This window comes from Notechis scutatus, chromosome 11 (genome assembly GCF_049901735.1).
Source record: "Notechis scutatus isolate UNSWTSFEM ecotype Mainland chromosome 11, rNotScu1.2, whole genome shotgun sequence".
Lineage (NCBI taxonomy): Eukaryota > Metazoa > Chordata > Lepidosauria > Squamata > Elapidae > Notechis > Notechis scutatus.
Window position 1 is genome coordinate 17175088 of NC_142019.1, and position 15991 is coordinate 17191078.

At 41.9% G+C, this 15991-nt stretch overlaps 1 protein-coding gene across 3 annotated transcripts in view; it reads right to left on the reverse strand.

The window, feature by feature from the left end:
* Positions 1–392: 392 nt before the first annotated feature.
* DPP8 (dipeptidyl peptidase 8) overlaps positions 393–15991 on the reverse strand; it is a 39061-nt gene continuing 23462 nt past the window's right edge. For all 3 annotated transcript variants that reach the window (XM_087972946.1, XM_087972944.1, XM_087972945.1), the window contains 5 exons: positions 13981–14127; positions 10803–10955; positions 4865–5007; positions 3614–3725; positions 393–767 (listed from right to left, as the gene is read on the reverse strand). In XM_087972946.1, the coding sequence (XP_087829072.1) occupies positions 642–767; positions 3614–3725; positions 4865–5007; positions 10803–10955; positions 13981–14127 (681 nt within the window). In that variant the 3' untranslated portion in view covers positions 393–641. The remainder of the gene's footprint in view (positions 768–3613; positions 3726–4864; positions 5008–10802; positions 10956–13980; positions 14128–15991) is intronic.

Here is a 15991-nt window from a genome sequence, read left to right on the forward strand (position 1 = left end):
ATCACTCTGAAATCGGTTAAATGAAGACCCAGATTGTTGGGGGGCAACAGGCTGACTCTGTAATCTGCTTAGCGAAGGCTGTAAAGCAGGGGTCCCCAACCACCGGTCCACGGACCGGTACCGGTCCGTGGAACAAGTCCTACCGGGCCGCTGGTTTGCTGGGCGCCGCCATCTTGTTTTGATGAAAAAGTGCTTCCGGTGAGCTTTTCCGGGTAGAAAGCTCACCGGAAGCACTTTTTCATCAAAAAAAGATGGCGGCGCCCAGCTAATGCCGGTACCGGGCCGCGCCATAAAAAAGGTTGGGGATCACTGCTGTAAAGCACTAAGGGCTACTGCTATGGTCCTGTAAGCAACATTACACTGGTTAGGGAGGAAACCCAGAATCCAAGAGGCCGTACAACAATCCATTTTATTATTTACATTTAAAATTATTCATTTGCTGTACAGCAATCTCCTGTATGGCACCGGGGTGGATGGGTGGGTTGCTGAAAAAGACGGATGATCACCAAATCCAGCTGGGCAGCGAATTGATTCCTCTCTCGGTTAGAAGCAGGCCCCAGGAAGGAAGGCACCATTCAAGCACTCGCATTTGGGTAAGCAGCTGTGGGCGCATCGTGCTGAGACGTCATCAGGGCCCACCATCAGGGCATTGCCTTCAGCGTGGCCATGTGCGACCCCAGATTCTCCTGGAGGTAGTACAAGAGGTGGAGTTCGTAGTGTTCTCCGGATTCAGGGACCCGGATACTGTGCCTCTCCTGTGGATAAATCTGGGGGAGGAAGAAAAGCGAAAGAAATCCAGCTGTGACTGGGATGCAGAAGGCTGGGATCCAACCCTCAGGATCTCTGGGGAAGAGGGTGTCAGGTGTTCACCCACGTCAAGGACATTTAGACTGTTTCTTTCCACCTGGAGCTAAGGAAAGCCGAGGTGTTGGAGGCCAATTTTTGAATAGAAGGGAAAACAAGGCCCGCTTTCCCCCAAAACTGTTGTAAAATCTGGTTACATGACCGAGTGTTGTGGTTAGCCGGCAGCAGGTGTGGACGGCTGAGGAAAGCGAGAACTCGGATGAGGGGCCAGGACCATTAGGGAGTGGACTGCTGCCTTCAGAGATTGTGGGGGCTGGCAGCAGCAATGAGGAGGTTCCCGAGGAGCCCGTGCCAAGTGCACGAGCACACAGGGCTGCTTGCAGGAAAGAGCAGCTGCAGCAGCACGGGCGACTCGGGAGTAAGGCTGCAAGGTAATGGCGAAGAAGATAAAAGACAGCTGTGAATTGGACGTTCTTTGCAGGAAGCAAAGATGTTTTACAACTCGAGCCTCGTGGACATTGTAGTATCTTAGTTGGTATTTGAAGACTCTTGTGTTGTAAAATATTTCTAGGTAACCTTATCTGTTATTCTTGGCAGCCACGCACAGTTTTGGCGAGGCTCGTGCTTATCAAAGTTAATTAATTTGCAGCAGTCTTTTAACTGGGGATTCGTAAGAATCATTAAAAGGTTTCTGTTCCCTTTGGTTCGTGTTTGTTTTATTGGAAGAGGGTTTGGGTCAGAACACCGAGGGACTCTGCAAATGCCACTAAACATGGCTGTGTTGCCTAGCACTTGAAGTGTGGTCATGTGACCCCCGAGAGACTGTTGTGGCCCACCAGCAGCTAGCTGAGCTGGCAGCAGATTCGGACAGTGAGGAGGTTGGGGAGGAGCATGGGCCAGTCCTGGAGTCTGGGGAAGGCGCTGATGAGGGCTCTGCATCTGAGGCAGAGATGGGGCCAGGGCCGTTTGACAGTTATCAGCTGCCCTCAGAGTCGGAGATCAGTGAGGCAGAAGAACAGCTGGAGCCTATTCCCAGTTTGCGCATGCACAGAGCTGCCAGACGAAGGGAACAGCTAAGGAACAAGGGTCGACTTGGGAGTCGACGGTGAATGGCGCCTCCCATAGGGAATAAAAAAGTCGCGAAAGGGTAGGGGTGTTTGCAGGAGACAATTACCGTATTTGCCGGCATATAAGACGACTTTTTTGCCCTGAAAAACATGCCTCCAAGTGGGGGTCGTCTTATACGCCGGGTCGTCTTATACGCCGGCAAATAGTAATTGGGAAGCACTGCGGCTGCCCGCGGCGAGGCACTTTGCAGCACCGTGGAAGCGATCCCGTGAAGCCGAAAGGAGCAGCCAGCCTTCAGGCCGATGTGGCGGGCCTCCTTCTCCCAGCTCCCAAGGAAATGAGGCGCTCAGCGGCCTCCGCCCGCACCGCCCGGCCTCCGCTCGCACCGCCTGGCCTCCGCCTGCACCGCCCGGCCTCTGCTCGCACCGCCCGGGCTCCGCTCAGGTATCCGGCTGGGGCTGTCAGGAGTTGTTACCGCTGGCGCGGCTCGCGCGGCTCCAGTCCCGCGTTGCCTCGGGAAGGGAAAGGCAAAACCAGGAGCCGCTGCTGCCGTTACAGCGCCGCCGCGGCTCTTCCTTTTGCCTTTCCTTCCCGAGGCAACGCAGGACTGGAGCGCGCGGAGCCGCGCCAGCGGTAACAACTCCTGACAGCCCCAGCCGGATACCTGAGCAGAGCCGGGCGGTGCGAGCGGAGCTCAGGCGGTGCGAGTGGAGGCCGCTGAGCGCCTCATTTCCTTGGGAGCTGGGAGAAGGAGGCCCGCCTACATCGGCCTGAAGGCTGGCTGCTCCTTTCGGCTTCACGGGATTCGTTTCCACGGTGCACAAAAGTGCCTCAAAAAAAAAAAAAAAAAAGTGCAAAAGTGGAAGGTGTGCGGAAGAGGGTAGTCTTATACGGCGAGTATATAACAAACTCTATATTTTGAGTGGAAATGTTGGGGGGTCGTCTTATATGCCCAGTCGTCTTATACGCCGGCAAATACGGTAGTTCATTCCTGCATTCTTGCCAAGTATTGCGCTTATGAAAGATTATCGGCCTGGCCACTTTCCAAGCCTGATAAACGTCTGTAAGGACTATGAAAGGATAGCACAAAAGATCTGTAACCAACTGACACACTGTATGTATATAACTGGAAGATGGTTTTATGTTTTTATGTTTTGTCTGTTTAAGTTTGTCTTGAAAAACAAAAATTTTTATATAAAAAAAGTCTGTAATTGGGAACTATCTTGAAAGACTATTGACCAACAAACATTGCTGGAGAGGAATTCATTGTAAATTAAATAAAAGGGGTTTATTGGGACGAAGACTCAGCTTTGTGCCATTGGGGGAAGCATAGGTCAGAACAGGGATGTAAAAAGAGTGGTCACGTGACCATGAGGAAATAACCCTCAGAGCTGGGTGGTAACGCCCTTGTTCCAGGTACATCGCAACTTCAAAAAGTTGCTAAGAAACAGTGGTAAGGACTACCTGTACAACAACTTCATTCATCCCAAATTCCTTTTGTAATTTCTCAGTTCTACAAGATTCTGAGAGTCTGAAAGAGCTGCGGGAGGAAAAAGGCTGACCCGGCTGGATTCATATTTTATCAGGGGTAGAAGAACAACATCTCTCTTGAGAGTTAGCCAGGAGCTCTCCATGGTCCTGATCCTGCCTCAGCCTTGCTCCCTCTGTGACACCCAGCCCAGACCTGACCCAACTGCATTTTAGCCCTTGCATTTTAGAGCTGCACAAATTTCTCTGCTACCTGGAGGTCGTAGGGTTTTCCAGCCCTGACCAGGAAGCTCAGCAAAATACTAGTATGTGCAAAATGAACATTTTCATCCAGGAATCCATGTAGTAGCAATAATCGGTTGGGCCTGAAGAAACAGACAAAAAAAAGAGGAAAAATGTAATTAGAAAGACAATCCTTCAGAGAAATTAACTATTAGATTTTCCTGCAGAATTTTTCATCCGCTCCAGGAATGCAGTATTTTATAAAACCATCGAATGACCCAAAAAACAAACAAAAGCTAGTCAAAGTGAGCAACTGGGATGAAAATAAAAAAAGTTAAATCCAGCAACAACAGTAGAACTGGTTCTTTTCCAATAATTTCATTGCTCAAGCACATATATTTGGGCCTCAGCTTCTAAGGCATACTCAGATTAACCATTTGTCAAAGCCATCACTGAAAATATATATATATATATATATCTCATTTCAGGTAGTCCTCAACTTACAGCCACAACTGAGCCCAAACTGTATGTTGCTAAGTGAAACATTTGTTAAGTCAGCTTTGTCTCATTTTACAACCTTTCTTGCCACAGGTGTTAAGTGATTAATCATTATAGTTGTTAAGTTAGGAACACAATTGTTAAGTTTCCCATTGACTTTGCTTTCAGAAGGTCGCAAAAGTGGATCAGATGACCCTGGGACACTGCAACTGTTACCGTCATAAAGATGAACCAGTGGCCAAGCATCTGAATTTTGACCATGTGACCATAGGAATCAGGGGTGGGATTCAAATTTTTTTTACTCCCAGTTCTGTGGGCAAGGCTTGGTGGGCATGGCTTGGTGGGTGTGGCAGGGGAAGGTTACTGCAAAATCCCCCTCCCCTCCCCACCCCGCTAACCTGCTTTCCAGCTCTGTTCTCCTGGGCAGGGCAACCAAAGGAGACCCAGCCAATAAGCTGGGACTCAGGAGGCAGAGAAGAGATGGGGTTGGCGGGGCCAGTCAGAGGTGGGATTTGCTGGTTCTCCAAATGACTCAAAATTTCTCCAGAGCTGGTAAGAACCGGCTGAATTCACCACCTCTGATGGGGATGCTGCAATGGTCATAAGTGTGAAAAATGGTCATAAGTCACTTTTTTCAGTGCTGTTGTAACTTTGAATGGTCACTGTGAACCGTTGTAAGTTGAAGACTACCTTTATTAGAGATATATACTGTATGTTTCCTTTTTTTTTTTTGTAATAAGAAAAACATTTTTATATTCTTTATTTAAGTGTCACGTCTACTTACTGTGAAGGGAATTTCTCTGCCTGCATAGCTACGGAGCCCAAATAATAGGCCCGTTCGTTGTTGTCTGGGTGTCCCATGTAACGCTCGGTGTAACCCGTGTCGTAGAAAAGCCACAATGTGACTGGAGCACCTGCAACTGCAACCTACACACACACACAAAAAGGCAAATTGGCTGTAAGCCTTGGGCAGAATTATCTCGACTAGATCAAAGCCAGGGGTGGTTATTCTTCCGGTTCAGACTGGTTCTGTAGAACCGGTTGTGTTAGGGTTTTGGGAATTAACCCCTAGCAGAGTATTGCAGCAGTAGTCAAGCCAGGAAGCCAAACGAGAGTGGAAGGGCCCCAGAGTATACACACACTGAACACAAACACTGTTTGTAGTTTAAATAGTTTTTAATCCAGTTAGAGTTTAAGCATTGTCATTCAGTCCATTAAGTCATTCACAGTATTTCCATCCAGTAAGACTCACTAGTATAGTCCAAGTTAAGAGTCCTTGCAATATCTTTATCAGCCGATAAAGATATCTTCTCCTCCTCCGGTTTCACTCTCAAGAGAAACAAACGCTGGATATTCAGTAGAATTACGCAGTAAATCAGCAAACAGTAGCAAACGATAACAGTTCAGTCACAGGCACTCACAGTCAGTAATCACAGTAAGTCGCAGCAGCACACAGTTACAGCCAGCACAGATTTACAGCCAGTAAGTATTCCAGCTTCTAATGCTTCCTTATATTGTAACTTCTAACCGCACCCTTAATCGGCTAATTGCCTGCTGCATTTTGCTTAAAGTGATAAGCACTTAAACCATGATATCTAAGTTTTATATATTTATTCACCCAAACCATATTTGGTATCAATGTTATACCTAACATACTCCCCTTTTGGGTGAAATAAATATATAATACCTTACAATCTTATCCCATATTTTTCACAACTCTCCTGGTGCTTACTGGCACCTTGGGCTTTAGTAAAATTATCAGCTAAATTGTCCTCCGACATACAGTACTCTAGCTGAATCATCTTACTTCTTACAGATTGTCTCACGTTTAGGTATCTTAGATCTGTATGCTTGCACCTTGTTTTTACTCCAATATTTGTGGCCATTTGAATTGCTGCCTGATTATCTTCATGAATAATTATAGGATAATCTACAGTTATACCTATATCAATTAACATTTGTTTATACATTATTAATTCTGTACATAACAATGATAAACAGGAGAATTCTGCCTCCATAGTAGACAAACTTATATGCTGTTGTCTTATTGACTTCCAGCCTATTAATGTCTTACCCAGCATTATGGCTGTTCCTGAAGTCGACTTTCTAGTGTCTCTTTCTGATGCAAAGCTAGCATCTGCATAAGCACTCAAAATTAAATCACCCTTTGGTTCTAAATACAATGAATAATTCATTGTCTTTTTAAGATATCTTAATATCCTCTTAGCTGCATTCCAGTGTCTTTCACATGGTGCAGAATTGAATCTAGCCAACTGATTCACGCAGTACGATATATCTGGTCTAGACCAATTACTAATATAACTCAAACTACCAATTAAAGATTGATAAATCACCTTATCAAACTCCGGGCTTTGTACATCAGTGTTGCAAAACTCCTGACTCATTGGAGTCTTAGCTGGCTTACAAAGCTCCATCTTGTAATCTTTTAGCAATTTGCTTATCTTATCTTCCTGAGATATCTTAAAACCTTTCCGTGTTTTCTTTATATTCAAACCGAGATACTTCTTTATCTCCCTAATTGCTTGATCTTTATTCTCTTTCCTAATGATGCTATTATTTTATTTGCTTCATCATTAGTTTCAGTTATCAAAGCAATATCATCTGTGAATAGTAATAATAATGATACTTTCCCATTTGTCTCCCTCTTAAACAGACATGGATCGGCTAAACCAGCTTTAAATCCTATATTGCCAAGTTCCTTTACAATATACTGGTTCCATTCATAGCCTGATTGTTTAAGACCATAGAGACTTTTCTTTAACAACCAACAATCATTATTATCCTTATTTTCACTTTTAATACCAACAGGTTTTTCATATAAATAATATGTTTTAATGGGGCGTGCAAGTAAGCTGTGTTTCCACATCTAAATGGTTAACTATATAGTTTTTACTAGCTGCCCACACTAAAGCTGCCCTCAAGGTTGCTGCCTTAAGACTAGGTGCAAACACCTCATCATAGTCATTAGCATTCTGCCTAAAACCTTGGGCTACTAATCTTGCCTTATGGATTAAATTACCATCTTTATCTATTTTTACCTTAAATATCCATTTGCAGCTAATGGATTTCTTTCCTACAGGTAATTTGGCATTTTCATACACCTTCATATCACTTAATGAATTCAGTTCCTTATTCATTGCTGCATACCATTTTTCTTTTTCCTTATTAGGATACTTTTTAATTTCTTCAACAGAATTAGGAACTTGATTAATCTGGCACACTGTGTTAGCCTGGTACCTATCAGGCGGTCTAGATATACGTGTAGTTCTTCTGGGAATTACAGGGCTTACAGGAGGACTTTGTTGAACTACTACTTGTTCATCTTCCTCATCCTGTTCAGCTATTGAATCTGTTTCTTCCTTTATGGGCACTATTTCATCCTGTATTTGTCTCTTTACCTTATTTTTAAAATTACAGGGATAACTAATGGGATTTCTATAGGATTCAATAATTACATCTTTATTGGCATCCTGTTCTAATTTCTCCCATCCTTCATGTTCTAGAAATTGGGCACTAGCACTACATAACACTTTAGATGTGCCTTTCTCCCAAAATCTATATGCCCTATGGTTTGCCTGATAACCAACGAAGAAAAATCTTTTAGCTCTATGTTGCCCTTTTTTTCTGAGTTGTGCAGGAATATGCACCCATGCTGGTGCACCAAATGTGTGCAGGTAACTTAGGTCAGGTTTCCTGCCATGCCACCTGGTAAATGGAATTTCACCTGTTGTTGTATTAACAACGTTGTTCAATATGTTATTAGCACACATTGTAGCCTCCCCCACAAAGAATCAGGTAACCCAGAATCATTTAACATTGTTCTAACCATTGCCTGTAGTGTTTGGCCTCTTCTTTCAATAAAAGCGTTATGTTCTGGCCTGTATGGAGCAGACTTCTTATGCTCTATTCCAGCTACCTTAAGTCTGTTCTGGAATTTGTTATTAACAAATTCCGTGTGCCATTATCTGTCACCAGGGTTATCAGTTGTCGTTTAGACTTTCTTTCCAGCAAACCTAAGCCAATTGAAAAAATGTTGATATGTTTCAGTTTTGCTTTTCATTAAATAGCAAAACCCATATCTAGAATAATGGTCCATAATGCTCAGTATATATCTAGCACCCCCCATACTGGGTTTCTTTGGACCTATTATGTCTGCAAATACCACTTCTAAAGGTTCTTTTGTTTTGAAACCATTTAACCTATTTGCAGGCAATACTTTTGCTCTTATCTTCACAGCAAACATTACAACGCAAATATTTATCACAAGGTTTTAACCTTATTCCTTCAGATAACTCAACTGTACGTTTTAGCATTTTAAAATTTACATGCCCCAAACGCCTATGCAATAAATGGATACATTCATCATGAGGCTTTATATTATTAAATACAGTATGAGCCTCCCCTTTCTTACTATTATCTAAGACATATAATGTTCCATTTAAAGCTGCAGTTACCCTTTTGTTATCTTTTTCAATTATGCAATTATTATCTTTAAAAGTAATTACATAACCTAATTTATCTAATACCCTTACTGAAAGCAAATTAAACTTTAGTTGCGGTACATACAACATTTTTATATCCTGGTTTATGTACGGACAACGTGCAAAACCTTGACCTTTTCGCTTTCAGGTTCCAGCCATTAGCAAGAGATATATGTTGAGAACTTGTAGACATTTTTATAAATTTTGTCTTATCTCTTGTGATGCAGGGATGCGCCACTGTCAACCACCCATAGATTATTCTTCACATCAGAGTTGCTAAACGTGGCTAGTTCAAATGCTTTCTTTGGCTTTTTTACATTCTGGCTTTTTCTCTTTTTGCAGAATCTTGCCAAATGTCCTCTGCCTCCACAATTAAAACACTTTTTAATTGTGTATGCCGTTGAAGATAAATTCTCTTCTTCCGGGTGCTTTACTTTGCTTTGCTGGTTTCTTTCAAGCTTTGAAGATAATTTCTCTTCTTTCTTATCTTCTCTCAGCTCGTCACGCCACGCCTTCTTCTGGCTTCTTCTAGTAGCCTGCCTGTAATCTCGGTTAATGAGAGGCTTTCTTTTGGCAATACTTCCAACGAAGTTACATAGTCATCATAGCTTTGATCTAATGAAGATAATATTATGTAGACTTGTTGCAGTTCATTAAATATAAGCTCTTTTTCTTGCAATTCTTGAAAAATGCTCTTCATACAGTTTAAATGAACTAACATATCTCCATTCCCTCTGAAGATGCGTTCGAAAAAGCTTCCGTGTAAGATTTATATGTGCTCCTACACTGTCCCGAACATAAATCTTCCTGAGGTTCTCCCAGCAGTTTGCAGCATTTTCTTCTCCACGAATATGGACAAGCTGCTGATCACAGAGAGTCAGTCCTATGATGCATAAAGCCTGCTCATTCTTCAGTTTAAAGTCTTGTAACTTTTCTTTATCATCATCATTAGCAGGATCCCAGCTACTCACATCTGGTGGGTTTGCTATAATGTCCCACAAACCTTCTCTCGTAGAAGTAAACTACATTTCATTGACCATGAAACATAGTTTGTTCCATCCAGCCTGGATATCATGGACAGTTGTGACAAATTTACTTGTGCCATTACTCTTCAGATATTTTGACTATTTTAAACTAATTAAAACAGTTTGTTTTTACAGTAATGTGCAACTCACACCAACTCTCTCTGCTATATCCTGGTTAGTTAGACTATGCTGCTGGGCCCATAACCAATGTTAGGGTTTTGGGAATTAACCCCTAGCAGAGTATTGCAGCAGTAGTCAAGCCAGGAAGCCAAACGAGTGGAAGGGCCCCAGAGTATACACACACTGAACACAAACACTGTTTGTAGTTTAAATAGTTTTTAATCCAGTTAGAGTTTAAGCATTGTCATTCAGTCCATTAAGTCATTCACAGTATTTCCATCCAGTAAGACTCACTAGTATAGTCCAAGTTAAGAGTCCTTGCAATATCTTTATCAGCCGATAAAGATATCTTCTCCTCCTCCGGTTTCACTCTCAAGAGAAACAAACGCTGGATATTCAGTAGAATTACGCAGTAAATCAGCAAACAGTAGCAAACGATAACAGTTCAGTCACAGGCACTCACAGTCAGTAATCACAGTAAGTCGCAGCAGCACACAGTTACAGCCAGCACAGATTTACAGCCAGTAAGTATTCCAGCTTCTAATGCTTCCTTATATTGTAACTTCTAACCGCACCCTTAATCGGCTAATTGCCTGCTGCATTTTGCTTAAAGTGATAAGCACTTAAACCATGATATCTAAGTTTTATATATTTATTCACCCAAACCATATTTGGTATCAATGTTATACCTAACAGGTTGTTACGATTCTGCCCAGTTAGAAGAACTGGCAAACCGTGCCCCTGGCTGGCCCCGCCCCTCTCCTCCCACCCAGTCACATGGCCACACCCACCTAGATATGCCCACCTAGCCACGCCCACCTAGCCACACCCACCTAGCCATGCCCACAGAACTGGTAGTAAAAATATTTGCATCCCACCCCTGATCAAAGCCTAACCGTATCTATTGCTTCTTGTCCTGGCCTTCTGGTGTTTTGGAAAACAGGGGGATCCCCCCTCTTCTTTGTGGCAGCCCCTCAAATACTGGAATATTGCTCTTGTGTCACCCCTGATTCTTCTGTACATCCACATCACACGTGCCCAAAGGAAGTGAATGGGCCGTGGCAGTGGAACCAACCTTGAAGGTCTCCGGCTTCTGAAGCAAGGCCATCAGTGAAAGAAATCCACCATAGGACCAACCATGAATGCCAACGCGGTCTAAATCAATGAACTCATATTGGGAAGCCAAATACTGTAAGCCCTCCACTTGGTCACTGATTTCAATTTGTCCCTGTTGGGAGGGAGAGAAAAAAAAAAACAGGCATGGAGGAAAATATCGCCAAGTGTATAAATTACAGAATAATAGCGTTAGAAGGGACCTTGGAGTTCTTCTAATCCAAACCCTTGCTCAAGCAGGTCACCTATTCTGGACAAATACCTGTCTTATCTCTTCTTAAAAGACTCCAGTGCTGAGCATCCACAACATTTAAATATAGAATAGAATAATGGAGTTGGAAGGGACCTTGTAGGTCATCTAGTCCAACCCCATACTGCCCAAGCAGGAGACCCTACACCATCCCCAACAAATGGAAGTCCAATCTCCCCTTGAAAGCCTCCAGTGATGAAGCTCCCACAACTACCGAGGGCAACTTCTGTTCCATGGGTTGATTGTTCTCACTGCCAGAAAATGTCTCCTTATTTCTAAGTTGAATCTCTCCTTGATCAGTTTCTATCCATTATTCCTTGCCTGGCCTTCGGGTGCCTTGGAAAATAGCTTGGCCCCTTCCTCCTCTCTGTGGCAGCCCCTCAAGTATTGGAACACTGCTATTTCTGAAGGCAAAGCTGTTCCCCTGTTGAATTATTCCCACTATCAAGAAATTTCTCCTTAGTTCTATGTTAGATCTCTCCTTCATAAATTTCAATCCATAACTTTTTGTCCTGCTTTTAGGATTACGCCAGTGTCCTTACTCAAGTACCGAAAGGACATTGAACTCCAGCTGCTCTCTTCACAGCTTTTTTTTAACAGACCCCTCACATCCTGGACATAAACTGTTTCAACTCCTACCCTCAAAACGACACTATAGAGCACTGCACACCAGAACAACTGGACGCAAGGACAGTTTTTTCCCCAAACGCCTTCACTCTGCTAAACAAATAATTCCCTCTACACTGTCCAACTATTTACTAAGACTGTATTACTATTACTATTAATACTACCATCCTTCCTTTCACCCATCCCCTCCCACTTGTGACTGTAGGACTGTAACCTTGTCGCTTGTATCCTTACTATTTATATTGACTGTTTCCTAGTATGATTTGCTTGCTTATTGTACCCTATGACTATTATTAAGTGTGGTATCTGATGATTCTTGACTCTTGATGAATGTATCTTTTCTTTTATATACACTGAGAGTATTTGCAGTAAGACAAATTCCTTGTGTGTCCAACCACACTTGGCCAATAAAAGAATTCTATTCTATTCTATTCTATTCTATTCTATTCTATTCTATTCTATTCTATTCTATTCTATTCTATTCTATTCTATTCTATTCTATTCTATTCTATTCTACTCCATCCCATCCCATCCCATTCCGTATTTTCTATTCTATTCTATTCTATTCTATTCTATTCTATTCTATTCTATTCATATTCCCAGTAAAAAAAAACTTGGAAAAACTTCACTCTAGCTTGTATGTTTATTCTATGTTAATGTTTACCATCACTTTTGAGCCTCTGCTTTCCCCCAGCTAAAAATGAGAACAGAGAAATAGAGAAACAGGTTAGGACTTCACCTCCCAGAATTCCCCAGCCAGCATCTCAATGTTGTTCAGAGGGCACTCAAAATTACAAAAAAAATATATATACAAGGGCCATTGGTCTCTTTCAGCATTTGTTACCTCCATTCATGAGACAATTACCAATTCGGCATACAAAACCTTCGCCAGACCAATTCTCGAATACATCTCCTCTGCCTGGAATCCACACTGTATAATGGACATTAATACCATTGAGCAAGTCCAGAGGTATTTCTGGAGAAAAGTACTCCACTCCTCTGCTCGCAAGAGCATTTGCACCAAGACAAATTCCTTGTGTGTCCAATCACATTTGGCCAATAAAGAATTCTATTCTATTCTAATAGAATACCTTAGGCTACCATCCTCGAAATTTTGGACCTGGACAAATTACACCACCTAGAATTACACCACCTATGGTCCGACCTAAGCTTAGTACACAAAATTGTCTGCTACAACCTGTTCTACCTGTCAACAACTACTTCAGCTTCAACTGCAATAACACACGGGAAAACAACCGATACAAACTCAATGTATACCACTCCAAACTCGATTGCAGAAAATACGACTTCAGCAATAGAGTGGTCAATGCCTGGAATACTCTACCTGACTCTGTTGTTACATCCTCTAACACCCCCCACCACTCCTTTACCCTCAAAATATCCACTATAGACCTCACTCCATTCCTAAGAGGTCTGTAAGGACATGCCCACCATCCCTGTCCTACTGTTCCCATTTATTTGTACTCATTTATTATGTATATACTTATACCTGTTTATACATATGTTTATATGTTATCTTCATACATGTGATGACCCGGGGTGTGGCACAAAGGCAACACAGTCAGATAAGCAAGAAGAGTCCCTTTAATACCTCCAACTTTACCCCCAATGTCCAGTTACCTTCGGCTGGAGAAAAATCTCTCTAGAACAGTCTTTAAGTGGAGGAAATTCACTCCGAGAACAAAGTACATACAAACTGTAAATAAAAATCCACACAAACCACGCTGCAGTAATTAACTTGACAGGGCAGGAGAAGGAATTGCAGACTTCAACGGCCAGCAAAACACACACAGTTGGGAAGACACCAGGAATCCAGGTAAGCCTTGATGATGCCAGATAATTCACGATTTGCTTCCCACGAGTTGCTGTGTGCAAACTCCCTTTTTAAACACTGTGTTCCCAGCTTTGCCTAATGAAGGGAATCAGGGCCCTTTCCTCCCCCGTAAACCACGCAACTCACGTTGCTCCCTTCTCCGTTCCTCCCTGCGTGCCCTAGGATGAAGAGGGGGTGGGCCTGGGTCTTCCTCCGAATTCCCTTTACCTTGGTCTACCTTGCTCTACCTCTGCCCAGCCGGACTTTGCCCTTCCCCAGTTTCTTCCAAAGCCAACAGAGCCACACTCCCAATCCCTGTCAGCTGCTTGGCCTTCCCCTCCGAATCAGATTCTGACAGGGGCATGACAATGCAATACATATATGTTTTCTCATACATGCTTGGCAAAGAAATAAAATAAATACATTTACCATCTTATATTTGAAGGCGCCTTCAAAGGCCAGGCCCCGATGGCAGGAACCTCGGTTGTCCAACACCACGACCACGTAGCCCAGCGAAGCCAGCGTGTTCAGTCGGAAATATTTGACCCCTTTAAAGCGGTTGTTGACAAGCTGCACCTGGACGGAGGCATCAAAGCATCATCATCCTTGTTGTTGATGTTGTTCTTATTCATCAAGGAACAATAAAAGACACAAATAATCACTTCATCTTGGACTGGTATTCTTTGGGAATTCAGATTCCAGCCAAGAACTTAGGAAATATTCAAATATTCCTGGAAATTACTGATTATTATTATTATTATTATTATTATTATTATTATTATTATTATTATTATTATTATTATTATTATTATTATTATTACATGCTGAGTAAACCCACAGTTAATGTCCAAACAGAATGTTTTTTCTTTCCTGAAATGGATAGAAGAATGAGTCAAGTTATTCTCCAAAGCACCTGAGGTACAAGAAGCAATGGGTGGAAACTGATCAAGGAGAGAAGGAAATTAGAACTAAAGAGAAATTTCCTGACTGTTAGAACAATTAACCTGTGGAACAGCTTGCCTCCAGAAGTGGTGAATGCTCCAACACTGGAAGTTTTTGAGAAGAGATTGGATAACCATTTCTCTGAAGTGGTGTAGGTTTTCCTGCCTAATCAGGGGGTAGGACTAGAACACCTCCAAGGTCCCTTCCGACTCTGTTTATTCTATTCTATTCTATTCTATTCTATTCTATTCTATTCTATTCTATTCTATTCTATTCTATTCTATTCTATTCTTCATCCCAATATTCTATTCTATTCTATTCTATTCTATTCTATTCTATTCTATTCTTTCTATTCTATTCTATTCTATTCTATTCTATTCTATTCTATTCTATTCTATTCTCTATTCTATTCTATTCTATTCTATTCTATTCTATTCTATTCTATTCTATTCTATTCTATTCTATTCTATTCTATTCTATTCTATTCTATTCTATTCTATTCTATTCTATTCTGGTTTTGAGCTAGATTCCTAGCTAGATGAGTATAGATTCTATTCTATGCTATTCTCTATACTATTCTATTCCTTATTCTATATTCTATTCTATATTCTATTCTATTCTATTGTCTGTACTATTCTATTCCTTATTCTATATTATTCTATTCTATTCTGTTCTATTCCTATTCTATTCTATTCTATTCTATTCTATTCTATTCTATTCCTATTTCTATTCTCCTTCCTTCTTTTTCTATTCCATTCCGTGTTCTATTCTATTCTATTCTGTTCCGTTCCATTCCACTGTATTCTATTCCTATTCTTATTCCTATTCCTATTCTTTCATTTATGTGAAAAATAAACCAAACACAGCTCTACCTGCTTGACTTAACATCAAGAATAGATTTTGTTAATTTTCATCGGGGTCCAAAGTCGCATCTGTAAATTTAGTTCCAGAGAACTTAAGTAAATAAGATGATGGCCTCCATCATCATGATTTTGATTGTTATTACAGGTAGTCCTGTAAGAGGTACAACTTTTCACTTAGTGACCATTCAAAGTTACCGTGGCATTCAAAAATATGGCCATTTTTCACACTTAACAACCGTGGCAGCATCCCCATAGTCACATGATTAAAATTTGGAGGCTTGCAACTGGCATGTACTTACGACAGTTTCAGCGACCTTGACAAGCAAAGTCAACAGGGAAGCTTGTCCTTAACAACCGTGTCATTAACTGAACAACTGCAGTGGCTCACTTAACAACGGTGGCAAGGAAGGTCATAAAACGGAGCAAAACTCAGTGAACAATTGCTCTGCTTAGCCACGGAAATGTTGGCCTCCATTATGGTCGTAAGTGAAGGACTGCCCGTACTCTAGTGGTTTCCATTTACCCTTTTAAGTACAGTTCTCAGTTCTAAAACACCAAATCCTTTATGGGGCATAAACTAATTTTGCAAATACAGGCCATTCCTGCAAGTCCCAAACTGAGCCCCTTCTGGGCAC